Raw genomic sequence first — 12355 nt, 5'->3', positions numbered from 1 at the left:
GCATACACTTGTTTGTTGAGATTACAGCGCACATTAAATGGAGAACGTGGCTTTGAGAACCAACTGTCGTATTTCTTTACGCATGTTGATGAAAATTGGCACACGTGCCCAGAATTAATCCTTGATGCTTCGATACAAGTTTGAGAGTAACAGCTTGAGCGCATTTTATTCATATTGTTCCGCAATATCACGGGATTTCCGTGAAATATTTCACCCCCTTGGCTGATGCAACAAATCGTTAGAGTACCTCTGCATGATCTTTAGTGAAGTCATTTCGCATTCAGTTAGAAATACAGTAACGGTAACTTAATATGCGATTTTCAAGAATTCGTTTCTTTTTATCATTTCTCGCGATACGAAAGTCATGCCCAGCTTTGGTAAAGAATGCTAGTCAAAATCAAGTGGCAGAGTTCTGCCATTACGGTGTCCTTTATTGCCAACTGTGGCTTTTAAGGACGTGAACTCATTTTAGAGACACTGAAAAGAAAAGGGGTGGGGTTCTCAGTACACGTTGGAGGAACGACACCGACCATCCTGATTTCCCTCCCCCTTCCTTTTTTTTTCGTCATGTGTAAACATTCCAGAAAAGAAAACACTATACTGCAGCGATATAGACACCGTCCTAAGCGTGTTCCTCTACATACTAAGTACATGTGGCATGTGAGATCTTACCTCCTAAGGACAGAAGTACGACCATAATGAGGATCAGGAAGAACCCGATAAGCATCAAAAAACCGCACACCATGGGCCAGTTGTTGCTCTGCGGCCTGAAATCGGTGAAACACGAGTGTAGTACACACGATGAAAACGGCACCATTTTGCATTCATGACTTTTGTCTTTTTGTGCGTTCATTTTTGCCCGACGCCTCACTTGCCAAGATATAGCTGGGATCGGTCGCTTAGCGTAGCAGATAAACTACTAGAATCACCAGAAAGTAACTCTTTATTTGTGATTTGTGATAGCAAAAAGCAAAAAGCAAACGAGAATGACGTCCTGTGGAGCGCTGTCCACGCAAGGTAGCCACATCAGTCAGCAGAAAAATCAAATATGTCAGAAGTGCATCGCACGGCCCGTGTTTGCAGTCAAACTCTCGCTTTCAATCCTCATTGAAATGAAAGATTACAATCGGTGGGCCTCATTACCATCCTTCCGCGACCTCGCATGAGAAAACTGATGAGACGAGCGTTTCAATTGCCGTTTATCTCAACGGTCACTGAAAGCGAAAGTGTGACTGCTGTATTAGACAAGTCAGTGCGAGGCCTTTCTCTATGTGAAGGAGCCAATCAGCTATATGTTACGATGTATATTCTAAATATGTAATGACTTCTGCTACCCACTCTCTTCGGAAGCCAGTTTATGCTATGCAATACAACTTTCTGTCGCATCAGGTTGCTGTGCTCAGGGCACTGTTTCAACTACGTTATTGTACAAGTCATACTTTAACCGAGTTCACCACTGAGCCTATCCGGCGAGAAACCGAGCCAGCGAACCAAGCTGAAGCCCAGAGAGGATGGCTAAAAGAAGCAAGCTTGGTTTGAACAAAAAAAGAACGAAAACTGCGAGAGGCTTATTTCTTGACGGTGAAGGAGATGTACTGTGGTTAGCCTCAAATCCAAGTTGTTTTCTTGAATAAATAGATTTACAGCAGCCCTTCACAATGGGTGTCATTAAAATGGGTTGACACCATACTTACGTCTTACATAAACTGCATAATTTACTGACATTCCCTGTGAAAAGTGCTTCGGATTTATTGTGCATCACGCGAGTAATCTTGCTGTGCGCAAAAACAATTTTTTTCTCTTACTCGCGTGGCGTTGCAGTGCTTGCAATGACAGCCTAGTCCTTCGCAAAAAAAAAAAAACGGTCAGACTGCGGGTTCTCTTGTTCCAACGTCTGCACTGCTCCTCATATTGGGTGAAAACGAACGACACAGCCTCGAACTGTCGTGATGTAGAAACTCATTTGCCAGTGCACAAACCTTAACCCTTTGGTATGCTCACGACGCGTGTTTTCAAGTGGGAAATGTTGGAATCGTGCTAAGGTGTCTCCTCCTACACATACCTTTTCTTAATTTGTTTCCAGTAAACTCTGTCCCACGACTGTATCATCCCACACTGCGTCCCATTTAACGGTAGTGCTATAGGAACAATGCATTTGTGATATAAGCAATGCGCCCGGTATGTGCGTGCTTAAGGTCTCGCGACACCTTCGCGCAAGAACGTGCATGATGTTTTTTACCGTAGGCGAGAAAATATTGTGACCCATGTGAGCACTTAGCAAAATGCATCAGCGCACCAACTCATACGAACACCTTTAGAGCTCAGTTCTAAGGCGTCCGTTCCTGCGTTGAGCGTCGGCGTCCTTCGGCGTCGTTAGAGTAACCGAGCGAACGAGTACAGCGAAGGATGAAAGAGCGAACGCGGATCGCAGTGGGGATGAAAGACGGCGATAGAGGAGAGAGTGCGAGGAAGAAAGCGGAGGAGGAGGAGGGTGTGGCGAAAGCGTGAGAAGAAAAGCGTCGTGTGGCGCAAGACGGGCTCTGCAGCGACAACCGCTACTAGATGGCTCCAGAGTCGCGCGCCTTCGTATGTTCACCGATGACGCCATGGATAAGGCATGCGGCGGTGGCGTCCGCCGGTACCATATATGGAAATAAAGCGCTGCGTGAGGGGAGGTCCGACTGCGGCGGCTGCTGTGAATCACGCCTACGCGTCACCCACGCGCTGCCTCTCGCGATCTCCCGGTTAGCGAGGCAGTCGCGCCACACTTCACTCGGTTTGCGTTACGCCGCACGAACAGATTGTCCGCGCCGGCGACGCTACTCACAGCGTTCACTATCCAATGTAAGCCGTATGCCCATATAATCATAATACACAGTATTGACACGAATACTCTGTTCACACTACATCTGCGCTCTAATTTCCCATTAGAGAGTATCGTAATAGTCTGCGACATTATTTTTATCCGTTCAACTATGTAATAATACTGGCAACTGCAATATGTAGGAAAGTTACTGCACGCAAAACGTTTCAACTTCGGAAACGAAGATAGTCAGTGCCAAAGGCATGGGATCTCAGTGTGAATCACTAAGCTATATGTACTAGTTCTTAAAAATTTCCTCTCCAATACTTCAATCCAAACGCGATGGCGTTCCATGTATTGATTTCTCATATGGACTTCATTCGGTAATGAGGAACAACTGGCGGTATAATAATCTATTGTTCAATAAATGTTGAGGACAAATATCTCGAGATCTCGCTAGCTTCAATACTTCTGCGGAGTAAATGTGGCATGGAACACAAACGGCGCTCTTTGGCCAATTGGGATAAAATACCCGATGCAATACAAAGCGTTCGCTTACCGATCACCTCCTGTAAAGGAATATAAAGCGTAATGTGAATGACATCATGCATGATCATCAAGGTGGTCTAGCAACAACTGTTCAAATGGCGTATAAAAAACTTTCGCCCGTTCCAGATATCATTTTAACCGCGAACACTGGTTTCTGTAGCGCCGTGCTAGCGCGGGGGGGGGGGATGTTGGATGGATGGATGGATGGATGGATGGATGGATGGATGGATGGATGGATGGATGGATGGATGGATGGATGGATGGATGGATGGATGGATGGATGGATGGATGAATGGATGGATGGATGGATGAATGGATGCTATGAGCGTCCTCTTTGGAAAGGGGCAGTAGGTTGCGCTACAAGCTCCTAATATTATATTTCCAAATGTGCTACGTATGTTATGAACACGAACAATTCCCATAACCAAACTTTGATTTTGAATGCCTCTGTTGTTTTTCGTGTCCTTGCTTTTCTTCCATCAATCTTCCAATCGCCTCTTACTAGTCTCTATTGCGGACATGTTTGCTTTCCCCTTGCTTTCGTTGAGCCCAAGGGCTTCAAGGAGGCCAGAGGTGCTTAAATCGACCGTTGGGCCGATGTCTTCACATTCTGATAAAACGTGCTCCATCATTTCCCAAGCTTTACTGCAAAAAAGGAGCCCGCATGAGGTCAGCGCCACCAACATTCAGCCGCTCAATCAGCCACACAATCCCCGCGGCTCGCTGTGAGTTCACGTGTGCCGATGTGTTCCCGGCCGGTTTTGTCAGCGGGATAGTTGAGAAGGGAATTGGGGTTCGGCAATGGACAAAGCGAGCAGAGCCCGACTGACGGCTATGGGAAAATCGCAGATGCCCCGAAAAGAGCGAATGGAAGCACTGCGAGTGCGTGACGTCGCACCCCGTTCAACCAACGCCCCGAATTTGAAAAAAAGAAAAATTCATTCGCACTATGCAAAGCGTAACCTTGACTGCAGTCTCTTAACTGTGGTCGCTTTTTTCACTGAAGTCTGTCGTTTGAAAGCATATGCCGTGTAAATTGGCTGCCTGAAGTATCAGGCAACAAACCGTCTTCGAGATGTTCCACTTTTTGAGTTCGTTAGTTATTTTTACGCTAGTGACTGATTTGCAAAGTCATGACCGTCGAAAACATTTAGGGAAGCCAAAAAAAAAAAAGCAGATCTCCCCGACGGTGTGTTGTACGATATTTAAGCAGGCCAACACAAATTTCGATGACATTCGAATACTGCCCGACAATAAAAAGTGCGTATCGCTCACATTTGATTTTGGTAATGCAATGTTCAGAAACACTTGAAGCACGGGTTTGAGATTGGACTAAGTCTTCGTAGTATATTAGGTCGGCCATATTGTTGAGCAGATGTGCCTCCTTATGTTAGTCCTTTAACTTCTTACTGCGTAGAAAAATAAAAAAAAACTTTTCGAAAGAAGTCCCCACGTATCCAGTTGGCAACTATTGGCCGTTTCTGTTAAACTCTGTATTTGGTGCAGTTCCCGTGTGCCCAATACATCCAACCAAATAAAGCATTGTTTCTTTTTTCCGAAATCACTTGGTGATTGCGTAGGTGTCAGTAGAAAACAAAAATATAGTTTTTTCATGGCCTTCTCGTTATTGCACTGCTGCCTTCCCATCGCAAAGGCGCTGCCATATACAAAAATGAGGGCTCGCAAATAATGTGTGTATAATTATCCCGTACAAACATTCTGTAAAATCACGAAACATGTAAAAGGAAAGAGCAAGATACGTCAAGTGCGCAGACTCTCTAAGCGTGCTTCGTGGACTTGGGCGAACCACTACAGGACACGAAGCACGTTCACCAACATACAGGCTAACGCCGATTGGCACATCAACTTACGTGAAGTGGACACGCGGGAACCTGCGCGTAAGAAGCAAAAACAAAGACAACGCCAGCTCGGTTAACCGCGTAGCGTCTTCTTTTTTTTTTTCGTCGAAGATACACTCACGGCACCTCACCCTGACACGAACGGAAGATTTTTCCGCGCAATGAATTTGTCCGCCCATCAAAATGGAGTATAGCAGGGCTTCTATATAAGCTGAACGGCTGTTTTCCTGACACTGTGCACCATTTTCACGCTGTTTTGGTGCCGGTAAAGACGATTATTGCTCGCAAGTTGGCACTCCCCCTAAAACCGGCACTGCTAATGGACAGCTGTCAGTGAAGGGCTTCGCTAATAAGAATTCACGTGTCAGCTATCACCACCGCGCTTGCAAGTCGGCAAGGGGCCAAGCGTTACTACGCGCGTGTCCTTGGCATCGCTTGACCTTTCGCAGCTCAGCACGGAATCTAACACTACCATGCACTTGCTTGTCTGCTATTACTAGAGGGTTTGTAGGCGAGCATGCTACCTATATTCCTACCAAGCGCTGGCGTGTCGATCTGCTATCAATATACAGTGTTCGCAAGTCATCATGGTACCCAAGAACTACTAAGCGCTTGCGTGTCTGGTATCAAGACAATGTTGGTTTATAGCAAAGTCAATGCCGAGGACTTGCCTGACTGCTACCACAACACCGCATGCAAATCGGCGTAGTGCCAAGCACTATGCCATGCTATTTCGTACCCTATATCACACATCATTGCTATGTAGAAGTGCTCTCTCCAATGCTTTGTTTTTGGCTAAGTACGCTCTTCGCAGTGCATAGACCACTACAGTGTGGCACTTCGTCTTCCTCGCGCATAGAAGCAATAGAAAGCGAGCCAATTGTTGGTCAGACCTTTAGAAGAGGTTATTCGCTTACTGGCACTACAATTCGTCTAATGACCGCGATATCCTTTTAACAGACTGCATGCAGAACGAGAGTTCCTCAGATTCACGTTACGTGAGTATGCGTGAGTACAGAATTATCAGGTGCGCTTTACACTCGAGCACAACAGTTCAAGCAGCAAGTGTTCATTGTCCTTTTTTAAAAGGTTCAGCGAGCAACGACATCCACCTTTTACCCTTACCTAGAAGAATGGGTGCCCCTTCGTTCTGCGTGTAGTTATACTCGGCCTGCTCGTACCAGCCGTATGGGTATTGCTGCTGGGGATCTGCTTGCTGGTACTCTTGTTGTTGGGCCTCCGGCTGCTGGTAATATTGCTGCTGCTGCTGCTGGTCGTAATAACCTGAACCCGCAAAGAAGCAGTCACGAAGTAAAAGCGTCAGTAGCCTGCAGCGCTGGGTTAGAAGCTGCAAGAGCGAAGCTGCAGCTTTGGTCTGCTGAACAAGATATCGGGGTCTAAGGCGTAGACCCGAGCGGCTAAATTGTGACGGGATCTTGAGCGCTAAAATAGACGCTTTCGCACGGTGTTTCGGTCGGGCAGTATAGACAGCAGTTTGGCGCATGACGTCACAGACACGGCTGCTTACTGTACTTGTTCGCCAACATGCCGCCAATGACGAGGTCAGTGCAAGTCGTCTATACAGCCCCAAGATATAAAAATGAGTCCAAAGGCCCACCTCATCCCAGTTACCTATAGCCAAACCAGCTACGGCTCCTTTCAAAAGCAGCGTTTTGCTCTGGGACGTGAAACCTAATCAATTTTCGTCATTCTTTTTGTTCGAATCAATAAATGCAGCGCTAGCTATTTGTTAACGTCCCAGACACTTCGCTGTTCTCGCTCTTTCATCTATTTGTCCTTTACTTTCGACGAATGAACTTTCCGAAGGGCAGTAACGTGATTGACCTACAGGCTGGCACAGCACTTCCCATGCCGCTAAATCGGCTGCATTTTACGTCTGCAGGAAAAGTAATGTTTATTCGAACTGCATTTCATCATAATTAGGTTCTCCGTTTCGGCGGAGAACTATTCATATAAACAGAATCACAGTATCGCGAGTGGAAGTAAAGATGTCATTTCTCGCGATACGCGTGCCGGAGAAAGTCAAGTAATTAGCTTTGAGTTTTTCGCAGTCATGTTTTCACTTTAGGGCACGGGTTGCCACTGACGGACTGAAGCTGGTGGGTGCTCAAAGCATAACCACATAGTAGGTATAGTAGCTAGGTAGTAGGTTGTAGTAGTAGGTAGGTAGTAGGTAGCAGTAGTAGGTAGTAGAAGTAGGTAGTAGGTGTTACCACGTTTCCAGATATTGATTCTCGAAAGCTGCCACGAAATACTTAAGTGTTCAACACAGTCGAGTCTTGCACAGCGAAAGCAAGGATTTCTGAGAATCCGCTTTGTGCGTTGTCGGCGTACTTCGGCGCATGTCCGCTGAAGGTTATCTCGGAGCTGGTTACAGTCTCCTGTTATGCCTGCTAAGTAAAAGTACCTCGAACGTTGACTAGCTACAGTGGCTAGATTATAACATGTTCTCTAAAGTATTTGATTGTGGAGTAAATAGTATTTTGAGAGAAACTGGGCTAGCCTGTGGTCCGCGTTGATGAATGCGAACCACGAAGGATCCGTAATTTCAACCGCGGACTTTCTTCGGGCTCTTCAGACCACGGTGATAGTAGACCCTTCAGCTTAAGTCTCTTTTTCCCAGCTTTCTTTAATAACTGATCGGAGCAGAAGCTCTAAGTAAAGATTATAACTGTTAACATGACCGCTGAAGAGACCACTTTAACAGTGGCTTGCGCGGGCTGTGAAACCAAAAGGTTTCACAACTTGTCTTGTTTTAAATTCTACGTCGTGGGCGTCGACATATTCATTACACAGGGCCAGAAAGAGACGTTGGCTAATTGAGTCTCTTGAAGATAGATTATTGTCGTGAAGACAACCCTATTGCAAAAACCAGCGTCTTCCAGTGTGAAATCTGCGCGTTCTTTGGCACGGGGTCGCACTTGGTAAGCTGGCTCTCGCTGGGACTCACTGGGACACCAGTTAGAACGCTTGATAAGAGCTGGATCACACTGGAAGAGACACTGGTTCCACTGCCATGACGTTGGGGCGCACTGGTTTGTGCTGTACAGGCGCTGGTTCTCTCTGCAGCTTGCTGGTTCGCACTGGAAACGGCGCTGGTTGTGTTTACGCAAGGACCAGCGCTGCTGAATAATAAATGCTTTATACAGTTTCATCGCTTGATACTAGTCTCTTGTCCTAAGTAACGCTATATCTTGGGGTCATATAACCCTATTTCGTGTCGCAGCTTGGAATAAGGGTGCGTGAGCTTCCCTGATTATTCATGGACATTTGACACTGAAGATCACGTTAGTTTTTCTTTGTCATTTTCACCTTTTGACTGGGCGGATAGCTAAATTCTTGAACGAAACCACGCAAACGCAGAGGACGACGCGTTTTTTAGTAGTTCGCACGTAACATATGTCTGGGAGTTGTCGCCGTTGTCGCAGTGTTGTGGAGTGGACATGAAATGCAGAAGTGGTTCAGACGCGCGCGAACGGACCCCGAGTTCGAAGCCTATCGCTGACTGATATTATCGCACCGATAAAGAAGCTGAGGCGATTCGTGCGCTTCCACTTTCCCTATTGTACTAAAAAAAGTTTCTGAGACTCAAATACACACATTTTAGCTTTCGCCAGCTACCCACGCCGAGATCGATCCCCACCGAAGCTTACACATAGCGCATCCGCCGAGTCCGTCTTCACGCTATCGGCGCGTCTAGGCTCAGGAATAAAGACGTCTAACAAGAATAAATCACTATATTTTAGCTTTCGCATCGGTGTTCTTAAGTAAACAATTTTTTCATGTCTACAGTGCCAGCACAAGAAGCGATGACCGCCTATGTGACGCGTCATAAACACAGGTATATGTGCGATCGCCGAAGGCTCCCAGCACTAGCCTGCGCTTCTCTGACGAAGATATTTGACTAGACAGATGTGTTGACTGAAAGGCATCGCTCAACTAAGAAAACGTTCCACATCCACCACGTGAACAACAAAAAACGCCTATCGAAATTGGCAGTAACAGCCCATACAGCGTCCCGGTTCGGCGGCTCATTTAGAACCTTTTTCGAAGTTGAAATACCAATCGCAAGTGAAAATCTATGTTGTGGCACTTCCGAGCATGCTGCTGAATACGGATAGCAAATTTCTCTTTGTAGTACAGGTGTGAGTTTTATATGCCGGGCGATAGCGCATCTACCATGTCTGTGCGAGACGCAGCTTGGCGAAACAAAAACTGCTTCTCGATTGTGACGTGGCAAATTATCCGCAAATTATCGACTGCTGGTGTTGCATAGCGGTGAAGTGCCGGGTTTCGGATCTGCAGGTCGAACGATAGATTCCCGTTTTTTTTTCTTTTTTTTATTGCACTATAACGCTCTTTGTTGCTTTCTGTATTCAATAAAATATGTACGGTATCCAGGCACCGCATATTTAACGCGCTACAGCTGTACCATAACTGCACGACGAGCCTGGTCGTGAATAAGAGTTTGGGGGTTCCCATTAGCCTGCAGCGTTCCGTGCGTCAGGGCTGCCCTCTTAGCCTTCTCTTGTTTTGTGTCTACATTGAAACCGTGTGCATGAGTTTCATAGAAAACAATAGAATCACTGGATTTAAGCTACAAGCTGTAGAAGTGAAGCTGCTGGCTTATGCAGAGCATGTCGCTGTTTTCGCGGAAGATCAGGGGAGCATAATTGGGGCTGTCAAATGTGTCCGTAAATTTAGCCTTGTCACTGGTAGTGGAGTTAACTGGTCCAAGTGCCTAGGGCTCTGGCATGGATCGCGGTCAACGAAGCCAGATCATTTCGCCAACGTGCATTGGATGTCGACCCCGGGCAAGTACTTGGGCGTCCCGCTCGATGCTTATCGTGATAGCGAGCAGTACTGAAGAGGGCAGGCCAAAGACACACGGGAAAGAGCGGAGAAGTGGAAAGGCAGTAATCTTTCTATTTTTGCCAGAGCCAGCGTTTGCAACCTTTTCTTTATCAGCAAGCTTTGGTACGCAATACACGTACTGCATTGTTCACGGTCAAACGTTCAGAAGCTACACAGAATTTTAGCTGTCTTTGTCTGGGCGTCGGAATGGCACCGCTGTATGGTCGGACTAACTTGTACCGGCGGGTAAATGACGGGGGGCTGGGATTGGGCCACCTCTTTTTACGGCAGCTAGTAAACCGGTTTTTGTTCTTTAGGGACGCAACAGACCCTTTCTTGCGCACGGTTTGCAAAATGAGGCTGAGTAGACGGCTGCCCGAGTATGTTGTTTCAACAGAAGGGTTTTCCGGAGGGATTCGACGTTTTTACGAAGAAGTCGTATCGAGTGTCAGATTTCTTTCAGTGCGCTTCTCGAATGATTACCTGTCCGGAGTGAACAAAAAGAAACTGTATTGTGCTTTGTGCGACGTTCTTTTGCCAGTGCCATTGTACAGGTCCTTGTACGGTGGAGGCGCAAGCAGCGATGTTTTAAAAAGAGTGGAGAAAATGCAGGTCCCGCCAGCAAAAAAAAACCTTCTTTTTGAAATTACACACTGGAACATTACCAGTTAAGAAGTTTTTTGGGGGAAAGGGAGTATTTTTACCGTGGGGAACGCACTGTTTAATTTACAAGCGGCCAGAGACAATAGGTCATGTTTTTTTTTTAACTGTTGAGAAGGCCTGTTCCTCTGGTATGTATTGCACAGGACACTAAAGAAAGAATTTCCACTAGACCCGTATGGCATCCGTTACTTAAGCATAGATAATGAGGATGCGGTGCCATTTGATTTACTTATGCTCTTGGGCCTCCACTGTATTTGGCGTGCGAGAATGGCAGGATACCCTGTCGATAAAGATGCGCAGCCTGCACGTATGTATTTCAGAGAAAACATGCACTGGTTTGTCGCTATCCGTAAAGCGGCACAGGAACCACCCGAGTGGCTCGCAAGAGCAGAGCCGTTGGTAGCATTACGCGAATTTTGATTAGGCTGAGCCAGCACAATGCTGGTTGAATATGTGCACATTCAGCAAGTATATATTGTACTTTTGTATTCGTTATGGTGATTGTTGTCTCTTGTGAAACTATGTACCACAGCCAGGCAATAAAGAAAAAAAAAAGCTTGTGTTGCGTAGAGATAAATTGCCCGGCTTTGGATCTGCAGGTCGTACGATCGAATCCCGGTTTTATTTTTACCTTTCTTTCTTCTTTTTTTTATTGCACTAAAACGCTCTTTGTTGCTTTCTGTATTCAAAAAATATATACGGTGTCCAGGCACAGCATAGTTAACGTGCTAGAGCAGTTTTTCGCATGAGTAGCCAGTGCCTCCAAGTACGCCGCGCCTGCCCAGCGCCCCAGCATCCAGCGCGCGGCACTGGGCCCATAATCCGGCGCACTGGGTGCCAGTGGCACTGGGTTTTGCAATAGGGAAGAGACGCCCGAAATGCTGTACACCGTTTTTAAGAGTACTACGTTCCGAAAGGCGGTACTCCGTGATCCCGTGCGGTCCGCATAGCTAACGTGACTGAACGAGAACCGGCCCACACAATGCAACATGGCCGATGGCCTCTCGCACTAAGGTCAAGCTGCATCGTGAAACTCTTGCAGGAGATTTCTAAGGCTCAATGACTAAGGTGCTGAGCAATCTGACGAGCTGCCGCGTGAGAAGAAATGTTCCGCGCTCACCTTGTGCGTCAGCCATGTCTACTTCGAGGAGGAGTCAGGCAGAGGAGAAGCTCGAACCTGGTAGGGACTGGCGGTTGAGGGGCCGAGAGACGCGAGCGTTGAAGCCGTTGCACCTCGTGGCACGAATCTCGTGGCTCGTGAATTAAGGCTTCTTCATCGTCATCACCTCGTGGCACGAATCTCGTGACACGAGGTGATGATGACAATGAAGAAGCCTCAATTATTGGCACAAACATACTGTGGAGGGTAGGCCACGAATCGGGTGGTAATATGAATTAATAAATAAAAGGAATTGGTTAATAAATAAATAACACAAAAGAAGGAAAGTAAATACATAATACAATATGAACATTATACTGCGAATACATGAGATAAAGTAGTGATCATTACTATAGTAAGCCTTGCATTAATAGGAATACTAAAAAAGGACATACTTGAGTAAGTTAAATTTGGTATAAAAACATGAGTAAGATTTAAAATGTGAAT

General features: G+C 46.3%; 1 protein-coding gene across 2 annotated transcripts in view; it reads right to left on the bottom strand.

Annotated features, from left to right (window-relative positions):
• The window catches only part of LOC135904774 (uncharacterized), a 63806-nt gene extending 51771 nt beyond the window's left edge, over nt 1–12035 (bottom strand). The window contains exons 1-4 of one of the 2 annotated variants that reach the window (XM_070521280.1): nt 11870–12035; nt 6337–6495; nt 5224–5244; nt 673–767 (exon numbers count right to left, since the gene is read on the bottom strand). In XM_070521280.1, the coding sequence (XP_070377381.1) occupies nt 673–745 (73 nt within the window). In that variant the 5' untranslated portion in view covers nt 746–767; nt 5224–5244; nt 6337–6495; nt 11870–12035. The remainder of the gene's footprint in view (nt 1–672; nt 768–5223; nt 5245–6336; nt 6496–11869) is intronic. The other variant, XM_070521281.1, reaches the window with a different exon arrangement.
• Nucleotides 12036–12355: the final 320 nt, after the last annotated feature.

The sequence above is a fragment of the Dermacentor albipictus genome, chromosome 7 (assembly GCF_038994185.2).
Source record: "Dermacentor albipictus isolate Rhodes 1998 colony chromosome 7, USDA_Dalb.pri_finalv2, whole genome shotgun sequence".
Lineage (NCBI taxonomy): Eukaryota > Metazoa > Arthropoda > Arachnida > Ixodida > Ixodidae > Dermacentor > Dermacentor albipictus.
Note: the sequence above shows the minus strand (reverse complement) of the source record. Positions and strands in the feature narration are given on the sequence as shown.